The sequence below is a fragment of the Jatropha curcas genome, chromosome 7 (assembly GCF_041381405.1).
Source record: "Jatropha curcas cultivar XTBG-Jc1 chromosome 7, XTBG_Jcur_1.0, whole genome shotgun sequence".
NCBI lineage: Eukaryota > Viridiplantae > Streptophyta > Magnoliopsida > Malpighiales > Euphorbiaceae > Jatropha > Jatropha curcas.
In genome coordinates, this window is record NC_143157.1 from 27,361,694 (window position 1) to 27,373,360 (window position 11,667).

The following is an 11,667-nucleotide window of genomic DNA, read 5'->3' on the forward strand; positions in this document are numbered from 1 at the left end:
CTATAACCATTTGAAAATACTTAATCATCCAGAATGATATTCAGAGGTGAAGTTAATTAAGAGTTAAACAGAAGGGTAAAGTGGTTTGAAATTCAGCAGATGTAAAGTAATTTTATAATTTTATTATTTTCTGGAGAACATAGCTTCACTTTGATGATAATTAAATTATACTCGTTCATAAATTACCACGAATCTTTACGTTATTAGTTTAAATGGTTTTTTTTTTTTTTTTTTATAATATGTGCAAAAGTTAATTTTTATTAGTAAAATTATATATCTTTTCGCTAAAATATTAAAATCTGAGCAATACTTCAAATACAGTTTCCAAATGATAAAAAAAAGGATCTCCAAAAGAACAATATTTTTTTTTTTTTTTTTTTTGCGTGTGTATTTGGAATTTATTGCATGTGCATAATTATTAATTAAATATTAAGCTTGTTTCTCATGTGGCCAATGATTAACTCTCTTGACTAGTTTGTTCTCCGGCATAATACAAGCGTGATATAATTATTTTAATCACCAAATTAAAATAATGACGCCTATTGTTCTCTTGAACATAAGAATGAATTTCAAAATGTGGAAAACAATCCGCAGCTAAAAGAACAGGAGGTAAAGTTATATGATAAGGGGGTATTAAATTTTATTCACTTTGCTCCCACTGTAATAAGTGTATATATTTATTAATAATAAAATAATTAAAAATACAACATAAATTAAATTAATTTTATATAAGTAAATTTCAATCGATTACTACGATTTTTTCTCTAGCAATCCACATCCATTTATAAAATTTTTATGGTATAGGAAAAAATAACGTCCTATTGCTCATTTCAAGTGGACGTTTTGGGTTCGAACCCAAATATCAAAGTGTATATAAAGCAGAACCGGCCCAAAAATATCTTAAAACAGAATGGCGGGCTAGTTCGTACGAATTCAAAGAAGCCCATCAAGGTTTGTGGCCCTACTCTATTGTTTCCTTGGCTTTGATCTACAGCAAATCGACGACTCCTGCTGCATCTCCCATATAAACCGTGCGAGAATCTGCATCAGACAACTATAGCGTGTTTTGGTTCGATTTGAAAACTTTGTATAAATCAAATCAATATGGCCGTTTACTATGATTTCAAAATCACAATTTTAAATCGGTTTAAATAAATTTAAACAATTTATATAATTCATGAACCACCCTGATACATGTATCTTCATGCAGGTACATGCTTATCACAATTCTTTCCCGAACCAAATTGAATTCAAGGAAAGTAAGCTCAACTCATAAAATTGCTTCCTTTTAAAGTTTATAGCACTCAAAAATAAAAAATGGTCCCTTTCCAATTACACTACTCCTTCAAAATTATGCTGCAGCTTGCCACGTCTCAATTCATTGCTAGCTTATTTGGTCGAATACAACCACCATAGCTTACCCATTTTCTCGAGCACCTGGTGTGCACTCTGTCAACAAAATCATTGCCCCAAAACTATTATTTTTCGCAAGTTTAACAGCATCCCTTTTGATTCTAATGGCATAATTTATAACATAAATGGTGGGCCTTGTGGCCTGTTCCATAGCATCCCAAAGAAAAGCCCATCAATGGTTTGGGACCCTTCACTATTTTTGATTAGGCTTTCATCCACAACAAATCAAGTGCTAATAGTGGGCCAAGTGGCCACCCTAAAGAAAAGAATGACATTTTTCAAAAATACAATTATTTCTTTTTTTAGTTTGCACATGATTAAGGCATATTCTCTCTCTATTCAATAATCACAATTTTTACTTATGATGATGTTTATATTTATTTATGTCTTCAAGCAAGAGAGTTAATAACATATGCACTTGAATATATAAGCACAAATTAGGATAAAATTTGTATATAAGTGTGTAATATACTTATAAAATTATTTAGAAATACACCAGTTTTGAAAGAAATTTTCATGTATCTTATTTCACATTGCGTAGAAAATTTATTTTGGCTCCACTATTTTTCAAATCTATGCTCATATTTTTTGAAATGCACAACACTTAACATCAACATCAGAGAAAAGTTAAAAATTTGAAACGAATTTCAATTTTAGGAAATTATGAATTTAGTTGATTGTAACACAATTAGTTCAGTTATTTTTCTCCAATCTTGCCTATCAAAGCATGGATTAATGGTCTACATTAAAATTAAAATAGAATCTAATGGTGTTCCAGAGATGAATTAATAAAAAAAGACAAGACAAAATATGTAATTACATTTTTGTACTTTGAAGTTTCTCCATTTAGAAAGCATATGAAATATATAATAATAGTAGTAGCGAGATGGAGATGAATAAAAGATCTATCTTGTTGTACCAAAACCACATACACTTTCATTTTCTTGTTCCTAAAAAGAAAAACAATACATAATTTGGATTAATTGATAACTTTTTCATTTTTCTTCTTCAGAAACTGAATGATAGGTTTTCATGTGACGATGAGATCAATCATTGGATTTTGCTAGATTCATCATCATCATGCACCATAGAAAATGCCCTTTACATTAAGATTCAATATCTTATTATTATTATTATTATTATTATTTTAAAAATAATAATCATATTTAGGGTACAATGAATATTTTTTTGAAGCATCAATTCACTTGATGAGACCTTACTAGTGGGCATATATACCGAATTATTAGACATATTTTCAATGCATTTTGCTGTATTCCTATTGGACCAACTTCATCACCCAAAAATTTAATAAATTAATTAATTTTTGTTTTAATGCAATATTAATATTGTAACTATTAACTATAAACATTGTCATTATCAATTTAATTATTTGGCATGCATATTAATATTCAAATTGCCACTTAGGGAAGAGCAAAGTGGAATGACTTTAAATCCTTATCTTTGTAACCATGACCTATATATGTAATTCCACTAGCTAGTGATGATCATCATGTTAGTTAAAGTATGTCCATAATTTTTTTAATCAAACAAATGCAGTAGACAGCAAAATCCAAATTAATTACTCAATTCAGAAACCTCAAATTTCTCTCAATCTCCACTGCCCAAAAGCTTAATAGGGTTAAATATATTGGGGCTTAGGGCTTCTTTCCATTTTTATATATTTTATAGGGTTACTTCCTTCCATGATATTGGGGCACGTAAGTAATTAGATAAATCAATTGATAAAAAAATAATAATTTAAAGTACAAATCACCTTCTCTATCTAGTATCTATATCCTATGCAATCTAACCTTCATTTTCATGGTACTATAAATTTTTCAATTAAAAAAATATTGCATACAGACCCCTTTGACACCCAACTCATTTTCTTTTTCTTTTTTTATTCTTCCAAGAAAATATTAACTAATTAATAAAGTTTAAATTAATTCAGCCATAAAGAGCATTTATGATATTAATTACTATGATTTAATTTATGGGTTTGATTCTACGCGACCTTTAAAATGGACACGGACCTGAATACCTCGTATAATTATAAAAAACATAAAATTAAAATTAGTTTAAAATATATTTATGAACAAGCTGCTATAGAGTCATGCGATTCACTTCAAGTTATCCAAATTAATAAAGTCAACAAAGACAAACTTAAAAGTGGATTGTGATATTATATTTGGGATACAAACCCCCTGCCACTAAACTTTTTACAAAGAACAAAGCAAACTCCCCCCACATTATATACATCTTTTTTTAGCAATAAAAAAAAAAAAAAGCTTTTGCCCTAAGTTGCAATATAGGATTTTTTTTTTTTTTAATTTTAGGCCCATAATCCTTCATTTGTTTGACCAATTTCTTGATTGAAAGAATCAAGATTCCATGCCGGTCTCCATCAGACACGACCTCCATTGAAGAAATATTAAATAAAGTTCTCTTCATTTAAAGAAGAAAACAAAAAAAATTATGCATTTAAATAAAGAAAGTGGATAGGGAAATCAAAGGAGAGCGATATGTAGGAATAAGGTTACAAAAATAGCTAGAGGAAACTCACCAATCCTAAATAATTGATGCTCAATAAGCCACCACCAAATGCCACTTTCCAATATATTTTATTGTCTCTCTCCGATTTTCTCTTTTTTGTGTTTTTTTAGATTTTACTTCTAAATTACCGTTGATCGTCTTTTTTAGTCGGCGGTGATTTCTTTTCATCATTCTCTATTGTTTTTCTTTATTTTGTTTAGTTTTTTTAATAATTTCAAACCTATAATGGTTTGGAATAAAATTTAGATCTAGTATTTCAAATCTTTAAATCTTGAGTATTTTTGCTACGCTCTTAATGGGATTATTAATTTCTTTCCTTTCATAGGGTTATTCCTCAATATGAGGAGTTTTTATATGGATCTTTTATTTCTCACGTAGTTCGAAAGACAAGATAGATTGTTGATTGCTTATGGTTGGAGACCTCAGATCTTCAAATTCGGATAAGTTTCTTTTACTAATAGAGCCTGGTAGTGCGGCATGTTTCTCCGTTAAAGTTTGGTATATTAAACTCTTCTATGAGCATCAGTTGTAACAAATTTCCGAAAAAATAATATTCGTATTGTGAAAGGTTTTTTTTATCGTCCTATTTGAAAATGGACAGATTTTTACCTAAAATATTAATCTTTCTACGACGATCAAGAACATCTCCAAATAGAATATTTCAATTTTCTATATTTATATTTCTTATACGATTGGAATGTTATGATGTATTTAACTTATATGCATTATTAATGAATTATTAGGTTTTTTTTTTTAAAAAAAAATGCCACTTTCCAATAAAATTAATTTTGAATGCGTTGGTAACAAGAATTTTGCTTTTCTGTATAGAATTAGTCAACAATGGCAAAAATATATAAATAAACGATATATTATTTTCAATAAGATAATGACATAGGTGAACTAAAAAAAATGCATATAGGCCAAATTGTCAGCCGTTGATAACGAAATCTATAACAATTAATTAATTAATAATATTAGGGAACTTGCATGTAGACTAAAACTATCTACACCTAGCTTTAATTAAGATTAGATAAATAATCACTTCATTGAAAATTACATGAAAATTTTTAAGTATAAAAAAAATACCATTTGATTCTACACCTTTTTTTTTAATTTAAATATGTGAATTATTTTTTTTTATGATAAAGAGATTTGAGTTTTATTCACTTAATTAATAATTAAACAACATAATTCATACTTAGTTTAATTCCATTTTTTATAAATTTTTCCAAATTTCGAACGTGATGTTGATGTATAGAAATTAATTAAAAAAATAAAAAATAAAAAGCATAAGTGAAGGAAAGGTTAGACGGGTCCACTTGGTGTCATATCGAACCGAAAAGAAGTCTACGTACGCATTGAGATTCATGCATGATCTTTTTCCAAAATAATTAGCGAAAAACATCCCATATGTATCTTCACTCACCTTATTGTTCTTCCTACAGACTCTGACTTTCTCAAACAAAAGATTAGTGCCCAAAAAAACAAAATATTTAATTTAATCCAAGTGTTCGTCATGAGTTTCCAAAACTTCCTAATCTAACATTAATAACAAAAAAATATATATACTTCTTGACATTAATACAGATTTAATTATCTAAAAAACGTAATGAAGTCTGGTCGTTTTATATAATCAGCGCTAACTAGCTTAAGCTTAACATTTAGTTGTCTTCTTCAATGTGCCATTGGGCACGGCGAAGTCTGCTTATAACAAAAGAACAAATAACATCATCCATAGAAACAAAAAATTAAATTAGAAAATATATATATTCACTTATTCTATTGTTATTCACTTGTTCTACTGGATGTCTATAGTATTTCTCGTCTACGAATTGTAAAGGAACCTGCAATAATCAAGCTCGCAATGTCGGTCAGTTATCTTAAGAGTGTTGTACAAGACAATTAGATAATATGTTATAATTAACTAAATGTGCAATATTATAGAGCAGGAAGACTTCCTTCAAATCATGAGAAGGCAATAAGGAGCTAATTTCGTATACCATTGTGACTGTAAATGTCGTATATGTAAACATTCCTATGCTAGATGCTTGGTGGGAGTTTTAAGGGGAGAAGGGGCATTTTTAGCTTTTGCTTATTCTATTGAGTTCGGCCCCGGAGCAGGTTTGGTTGGTTGAATTAAGGCGACTGCAATCACTCGTGTAACTTACAGAATGTGCCATCAGATGACTTTGTTTGCCTGCACAAGAACTCGTCGAAGCTCATTTGCAATTCCTTGCAGCATAACTGGTTTCTGAATGACTCCATTCATTCCAATTTGCAAACATTTTTCCCATATGTCTTCATCTGCGCTTGCTGTCAAGGCGACGATCAGCGGCCAACTACGGCTGCGGAACTTCCTGATCCTTGAAGCGACTTCAAATCCATCCAAGTCAGGCATTTGAAGATCCAAAAGAACAATTTGGAAAGAAGATGTACCCGGCCCAATGGCGCTAAGGCAATCAAATCCAGATGAAACAGTAGCAACATCACAACCTAACTTCTGGAGAAGTTTCCGTGTCACAGCTCTATTCACATCATCTGCATCAGCTAACAAAATTTGCAAGCCTCTCAAAAGAGAGTTGGAATGAGGGTGCTCTGAAGATTCTCCAGATTCAGACATGGCTACAGGAATAGATGAGCGGAGCCGAAACCGAAGAACCAGTCCCATGCTTTGTGGAAAACCTAGAGCATTGGGAACTACCCAGATGTTCCCGTGCATCAACTGCCAATTATACAAATATTGGAAACAAAAATAGTAAGGTATTAAATTCAAAGATGATTTGAGGGAGCAAAAACAATTAGGGGATGATTTTAGAGCCATATAATCACTTAAATGGTGTCACCCAAAATACCAATTAACTAGACATGAATAGTTGGTACCACAGCATGAAATGTAAAATATTTCCCAGATCAGCATCTAAAGGTCCTCAATGCAATTCAAACGAATAAAGTAGTACACTATAAGCATTCATCAAAAAATCCATTGACAATAGGTTGGCAAATATCAAAATCCATAAATGTCCTATGCAGGTCCAATCGCAAATTAGCAAACATCAGCACTATTTCTTAAAAGAAATTATAACTGATAACGACATTCAATAAAAATGCAATACAAGAAATTCACAGGCTTTTGGTCTATAAACAAACAAATTACAAATGGTGCCTACATAAAGCATAGCTAACATAACTAAGAAGAGACAGTGCATAGCAGGCATATTAATCAACAAAAGCTACTTAAAATCAAAATCTAACGGTAAACTCTTAATGTCTCTGAGAAACAAGCCACTCTAAAGGATCCAGAAATCTTATATGCGCAGAAAGGGCTTCACTAACAATCACGTAGATACAATGGGAAGAGAAGGAGTCTTCACTGAACAAAACAAAAATGCTTCGAGACTTGAGAGAAGACCAATATGCTTGATGGGAGATGAAGATTGGGTTAAATTAACAAGAAATGATACTAATGTGTACCTTTCTTATCATTGACAACACAACAATTTTGGACAAAGGATGAAAAGTCTATGACCATATATAAGTTGTGCATTTATGCAACATGCTAAATTTAGATTCTTACCTGGACCAGCTTTTTGCAAATGCTGAAGCTCAAGCTGTCCTCAGTTCCATCACTAGTATACCTCCTACCGCCAACCTGCACAACTGAACTTGAACCCTCTGATTCAGAACCGTCATTGTTCATCGCGATTTCAAATCTGATATATACATCCCCATCAGGCGTGTTATGTCTCCAGGCTGCCCATTTATTTTCCTGACTTCCACTCTCCAGCAATACCCGAAGTACCACATACCCTCTCCTGTTATTTCCATCCAGAAGATTACCAACCATATGCAAAATTAATTGAAAAACCCTCCTTTCATCACCCAAGACATGATCAGGTAAGCACTTATCAACCTCAATTGAAAAACCAAAGCCCCTATAAACACACAAACACTTGGCCAGGCAAGCCGCTTCCTTGATTGTGGCATGCAACCGAAAAGATCTAATCTCCAATGGAACCCTTCCACTGTCCTTTGTTGAAATTTCCATCACATCATTTATCAATGTTGATAGAACGTTGCTAGTCTTCATCATTGCATCAACGATGATCCGTTGGTCAGCACCAAGATTTCCATCCTGCATCATTGAAATCAAGCCCAAAATTGAGTGCATAGGTCTCTTCATCCCATCACTCATTACCTTTTGAAATGCCAACCTAGCTTGGCTTGCCATCATTGCATTCATTTTTGCCTGTTGCAAGGCTCGGTTTTGCTCCTCCAACTGCTCCCTCATGAGCTGGGACTCCTCAAGAACCGCTGCATGAGATAGAGCCACAGCCACCTGATCAGCTACCACCTTAATTATCTCTAATTCTTGGTTGGTCCAAGACCTAGGCTGTCCACCTGGAAGAACCAGTACCAATATTGCATAACAAGCCTGAATTATCTCAGGAGTTCCCCCTTTGAAATTGCAAACACGAAGCATTGGCATTCGAATTGCTGCAACAGGCCCTGGCTCACCAGAGTTTCCACTGCTGGCAGTGGCGAGTGCAGATTCAGGCCTAAGTATATTAACACCATCACTCCCTTTAATCCTAACAATATCAGGATCAGTAATTGGTATTGAACAATTATCCACATTACCCCCATTCAATTCATGTGTCAAATTCATCTCCGTTCTAATCTCATTAGGCATCCACACTGCACAATTCTGCAATCCCAATGTCTTAGATAGCTCAACAAGCGTTGTATAGAGAATTGTATGCCTATCAAGCGACTTTCGAATCTCTCGAGTAAGCATACGGACATGCAATCCAGCTTCTTTCTGCTTCATTATAATCCCAACTTCACGACCAAGATCCCTTGCCTTTTTCTTCAACATGAATTCTCTTACCTTAACTTTGAGAAGCAAAGGAATGAGAGTGAAGAGCGTAATAGCAGTGGCACATGAGACCAGAGCAGTTAAAATCTTGAAGACAGTGAGGGCAAGCATGAGTTGAAATGGATGAGGGCCATAGGTCCAGCCATTGAGCAAATGGGTCAACCCACACAAGACAATGAAGGCGATGAACTCAAAGAGGACCCATTTGAATGGGATATTTGAGCAGCTAACAAAGTATAGCAGCTCAATAGGGATAGAAAAATAGGCCACAGCAATCAAGAAATCACTCACTTTTTGGCAATCTAGAATGTTCTCAATGCTCCATAAACTGCCCTCATCGTCACAATTACATCTGGAAAAGCCATTGTCATTTGCAGATACTGATATCAGGAGCAAAAAGAGCAACAGCAGCCCAGAAACCAAAGGTTTTAACATTTCGGCCGAAATGGGCTGCGACCTCTATTTCAATCCATTTGCGGGATAAAGTTTAAACCTTTCACGGAATCTGAACAGTAGCTGCCTTCATCTAAAAATTAAACATCCCCATTTCCATTTCTATCACCTGTAAGGATAATAACAAATAACCCAATCAAATTAAAAATCGAAATAAAAGTTTTATTAAGAAATTGATTAGCAGTAGTGAATTGGGGATCTAACTCAAAGTCCAGATAGCTTGCCTATCGCTCATACTAAAAACTCTTAGCACACCTTTTTTTTGCCCTTCTCCTCTTCCTCCTTTTCATTTGTAGATTTCTTTGATCATTTTATTAAATGAAAAAAGGAAAATGATACAGTAACTTAGAACACGACATTTTCCTCAATCAAAAATAAAATAAGCCCAACATATAAAAAGAAAGCAAAAGAAGTTAATAAACCCACACGCCAAAAGACCCCTCTCTAATATAAAAGAAAAAGAAATAGTATTAACCAGGAAACAAGAAATCACTGGAAAAGCCACCAACCTAGTGGTCTCAACTCTCAAATAAAAAAAGGAGTCGGAAAAACAAGAAATGCAGGCCAACAAGAGAAAAAAAAACCCGTACCTGCAAAACGCAGAAAGAAATCAAGCCCACCACCTCCAGATCTTCTTTACTCTCAAACATTCAAAGGATGAGCAATAGAGAGTTTATACTTATACACGAGAAAATAAGACAAGCATAGCTCAAAATCACTTCAATAACACATTTTCCACCAGAAACTAATGATCCAGTTACAGCACTTCCTCGCACCTGATTGGTCCAGAGAAGCAAAACCCCCTTACCAAAACCCGAGATTTAAAAGAATATTAAAAAGGATCAGAAAAGAAAAGAAGAGGAAAGACAGAATGACAGGTAATAATAGACCTAAAACCAACACCTGGTTTTAAAGAAACCACAAAACAGGACGAGCAAGAAGCTAACGAACAATATCCAAGAAAACTCCTTCTCTTTAATAGCTAATTAAAAGATAAAGAAAAGTTAATGATCAAAGCAAGAGCTGTATACTATGTACCTTCTCTCTCTATGTTTTTCAAATTTGAAACAAAGGAAGGGAAAACGCTATGTTCCTCCGATGGAAAGATGGAAGGAAAACTTAAAACGTGTTGAGTGTTTATGTCCGCGCCGTTGTTTTTCAAGAAAGGGAAAGAGAGAGGACAAGAGGTGGGGCCCTTTGGAAGGGAGAGAAAGGATACATGAAGAGAACTTAGACGCTTTTGAACCAGAACGTCCTCGTCACACCCAAAAAGATTTGTTTTATTTTTCTCTCTCTCTGTCTCTCTCTTTCTCTCTTCTTTTCCTTTCCTTTCCTTTCCTTTCCTTCGTTTTTATTTTTCCCTCGTTTCCTAATTTCTTTACCTTCCCACACTTCGAATTTTCCTTCCCGTTTCCCAAATCAAACTCTGTTAGCTTTTGTTTTTCACATGGAAATTATCTCTGCCACCTGGCACTCGGATTAAGCCTCTTTCTTTTCTCCCACTTTCAACATTGGCGCGTGTTTCCCTTCTCTCCTCTGGTGCTATTATTTTGTCACTGTTTGGTAGGATAAGGAATTTTTACTTTTGTCCGTTGGATTTTATTTGTTCAACTGGAATTTTTGTCGCTTCTTAGATTTTTTATTTTTGGCCAACTTTGTATCATGTCCTTGCAAAAATTGCATTGCACTACTATTAATTCTTAATTATTATATAATGTTTTCTAAGAGAATTTAAATTTTTACTGTATATATAAAATATATTGTTATTTAAATTTTTTTAGTTAACCCCAAATGAAAATCGGAATTGTTTAACAGGTGGTTTCATTTATTAAACGAAAATGTTCTACATTTCCAATATGTAATACTCCATAATATATATGAACCAAAAGAATAATAATTTGAATTCAAAAATTCTAATTCTTGAACACAATTATGTTTCTTTTTTAGATGGATATTCTATAAATGAACATAAATACTCATCCGTTACTATTTTCGTTTTCTTGGTTGACTTTTTTTTTAAATATTTTTACAAGCATTCATAGCTCACTAGATTAAAAATAAATTTTGTTCGCGTTGGGTTAGTCCATTAAAAATTAAAGCGCTCATAGCAAATATTTACTTCATCTATAAAAATTGCATCTTCAATCTCGCTTTGAAAAAAATATTGAATTACTTATTTCAACGATTATTCATTGTTTTAATTGAATTCATTAGCACTATATATTAGCTAACCAAATAGTATTGCTCAAGCCCTACCTATATATGAAAAAAAAAACGTTAGAAAATAATAAATCAAAAGACTGATAAGATATTGCATTACAATATTTAAAAAAATTAAAAATAAAAAATGCACACTAAAATATAGCATAGTG

The 11,667-nt window shown here is 32.8% G+C and overlaps 1 protein-coding gene across 2 annotated transcripts; it reads right to left on the minus strand.

The window, feature by feature from the left end:
• Nucleotides 1-5,714: 5,714 nt before the first annotated feature.
• On the minus strand, nt 5,715-10,483 carry ETR2 (Signal transduction histidine kinase, hybrid-type, ethylene sensor). Of its 2 annotated transcripts, none has more exons than XM_012214401.4 (3): nt 10,334-10,483; nt 7,541-9,404; nt 5,715-6,688 (listed from the first exon to the last, which is right to left on the minus strand). In XM_012214401.4, the coding sequence occupies exons 2-3, from the start codon at nt 9,275-9,277 to the stop codon at nt 6,146-6,148; spliced, it is 2,280 nt and encodes a 759-aa protein (XP_012069791.1). In that variant the 5' UTR covers nt 9,278-9,404; nt 10,334-10,483; the 3' UTR covers nt 5,715-6,145. The 2 variants fall into 2 exon arrangements, with proteins under 2 accessions (XP_012069791.1, XP_012069790.1); XM_012214400.4 differs by having other exon boundaries at nt 9,886-10,441.
• Nucleotides 10,484-11,667: the final 1,184 nt, after the last annotated feature.

What these genes read in the sequence shown, in the direction of transcription:
- ETR2 (XM_012214401.4), bottom strand. Translation starts at nt 9,277, where the DNA reads ATGTTAAAACCTTTGGTTTCTGGGCTGCTGTTGCTCTTTTTGCTCCTG. An exon ending in TTTGCAAAAAGCTGGTCCAG is followed by an intron (nt 6,689 to 7,540) that starts GTAAGAATCTAA and finishes TATAATTGGCAG; the next exon opens with TTGATGCACGGGAACATCTG.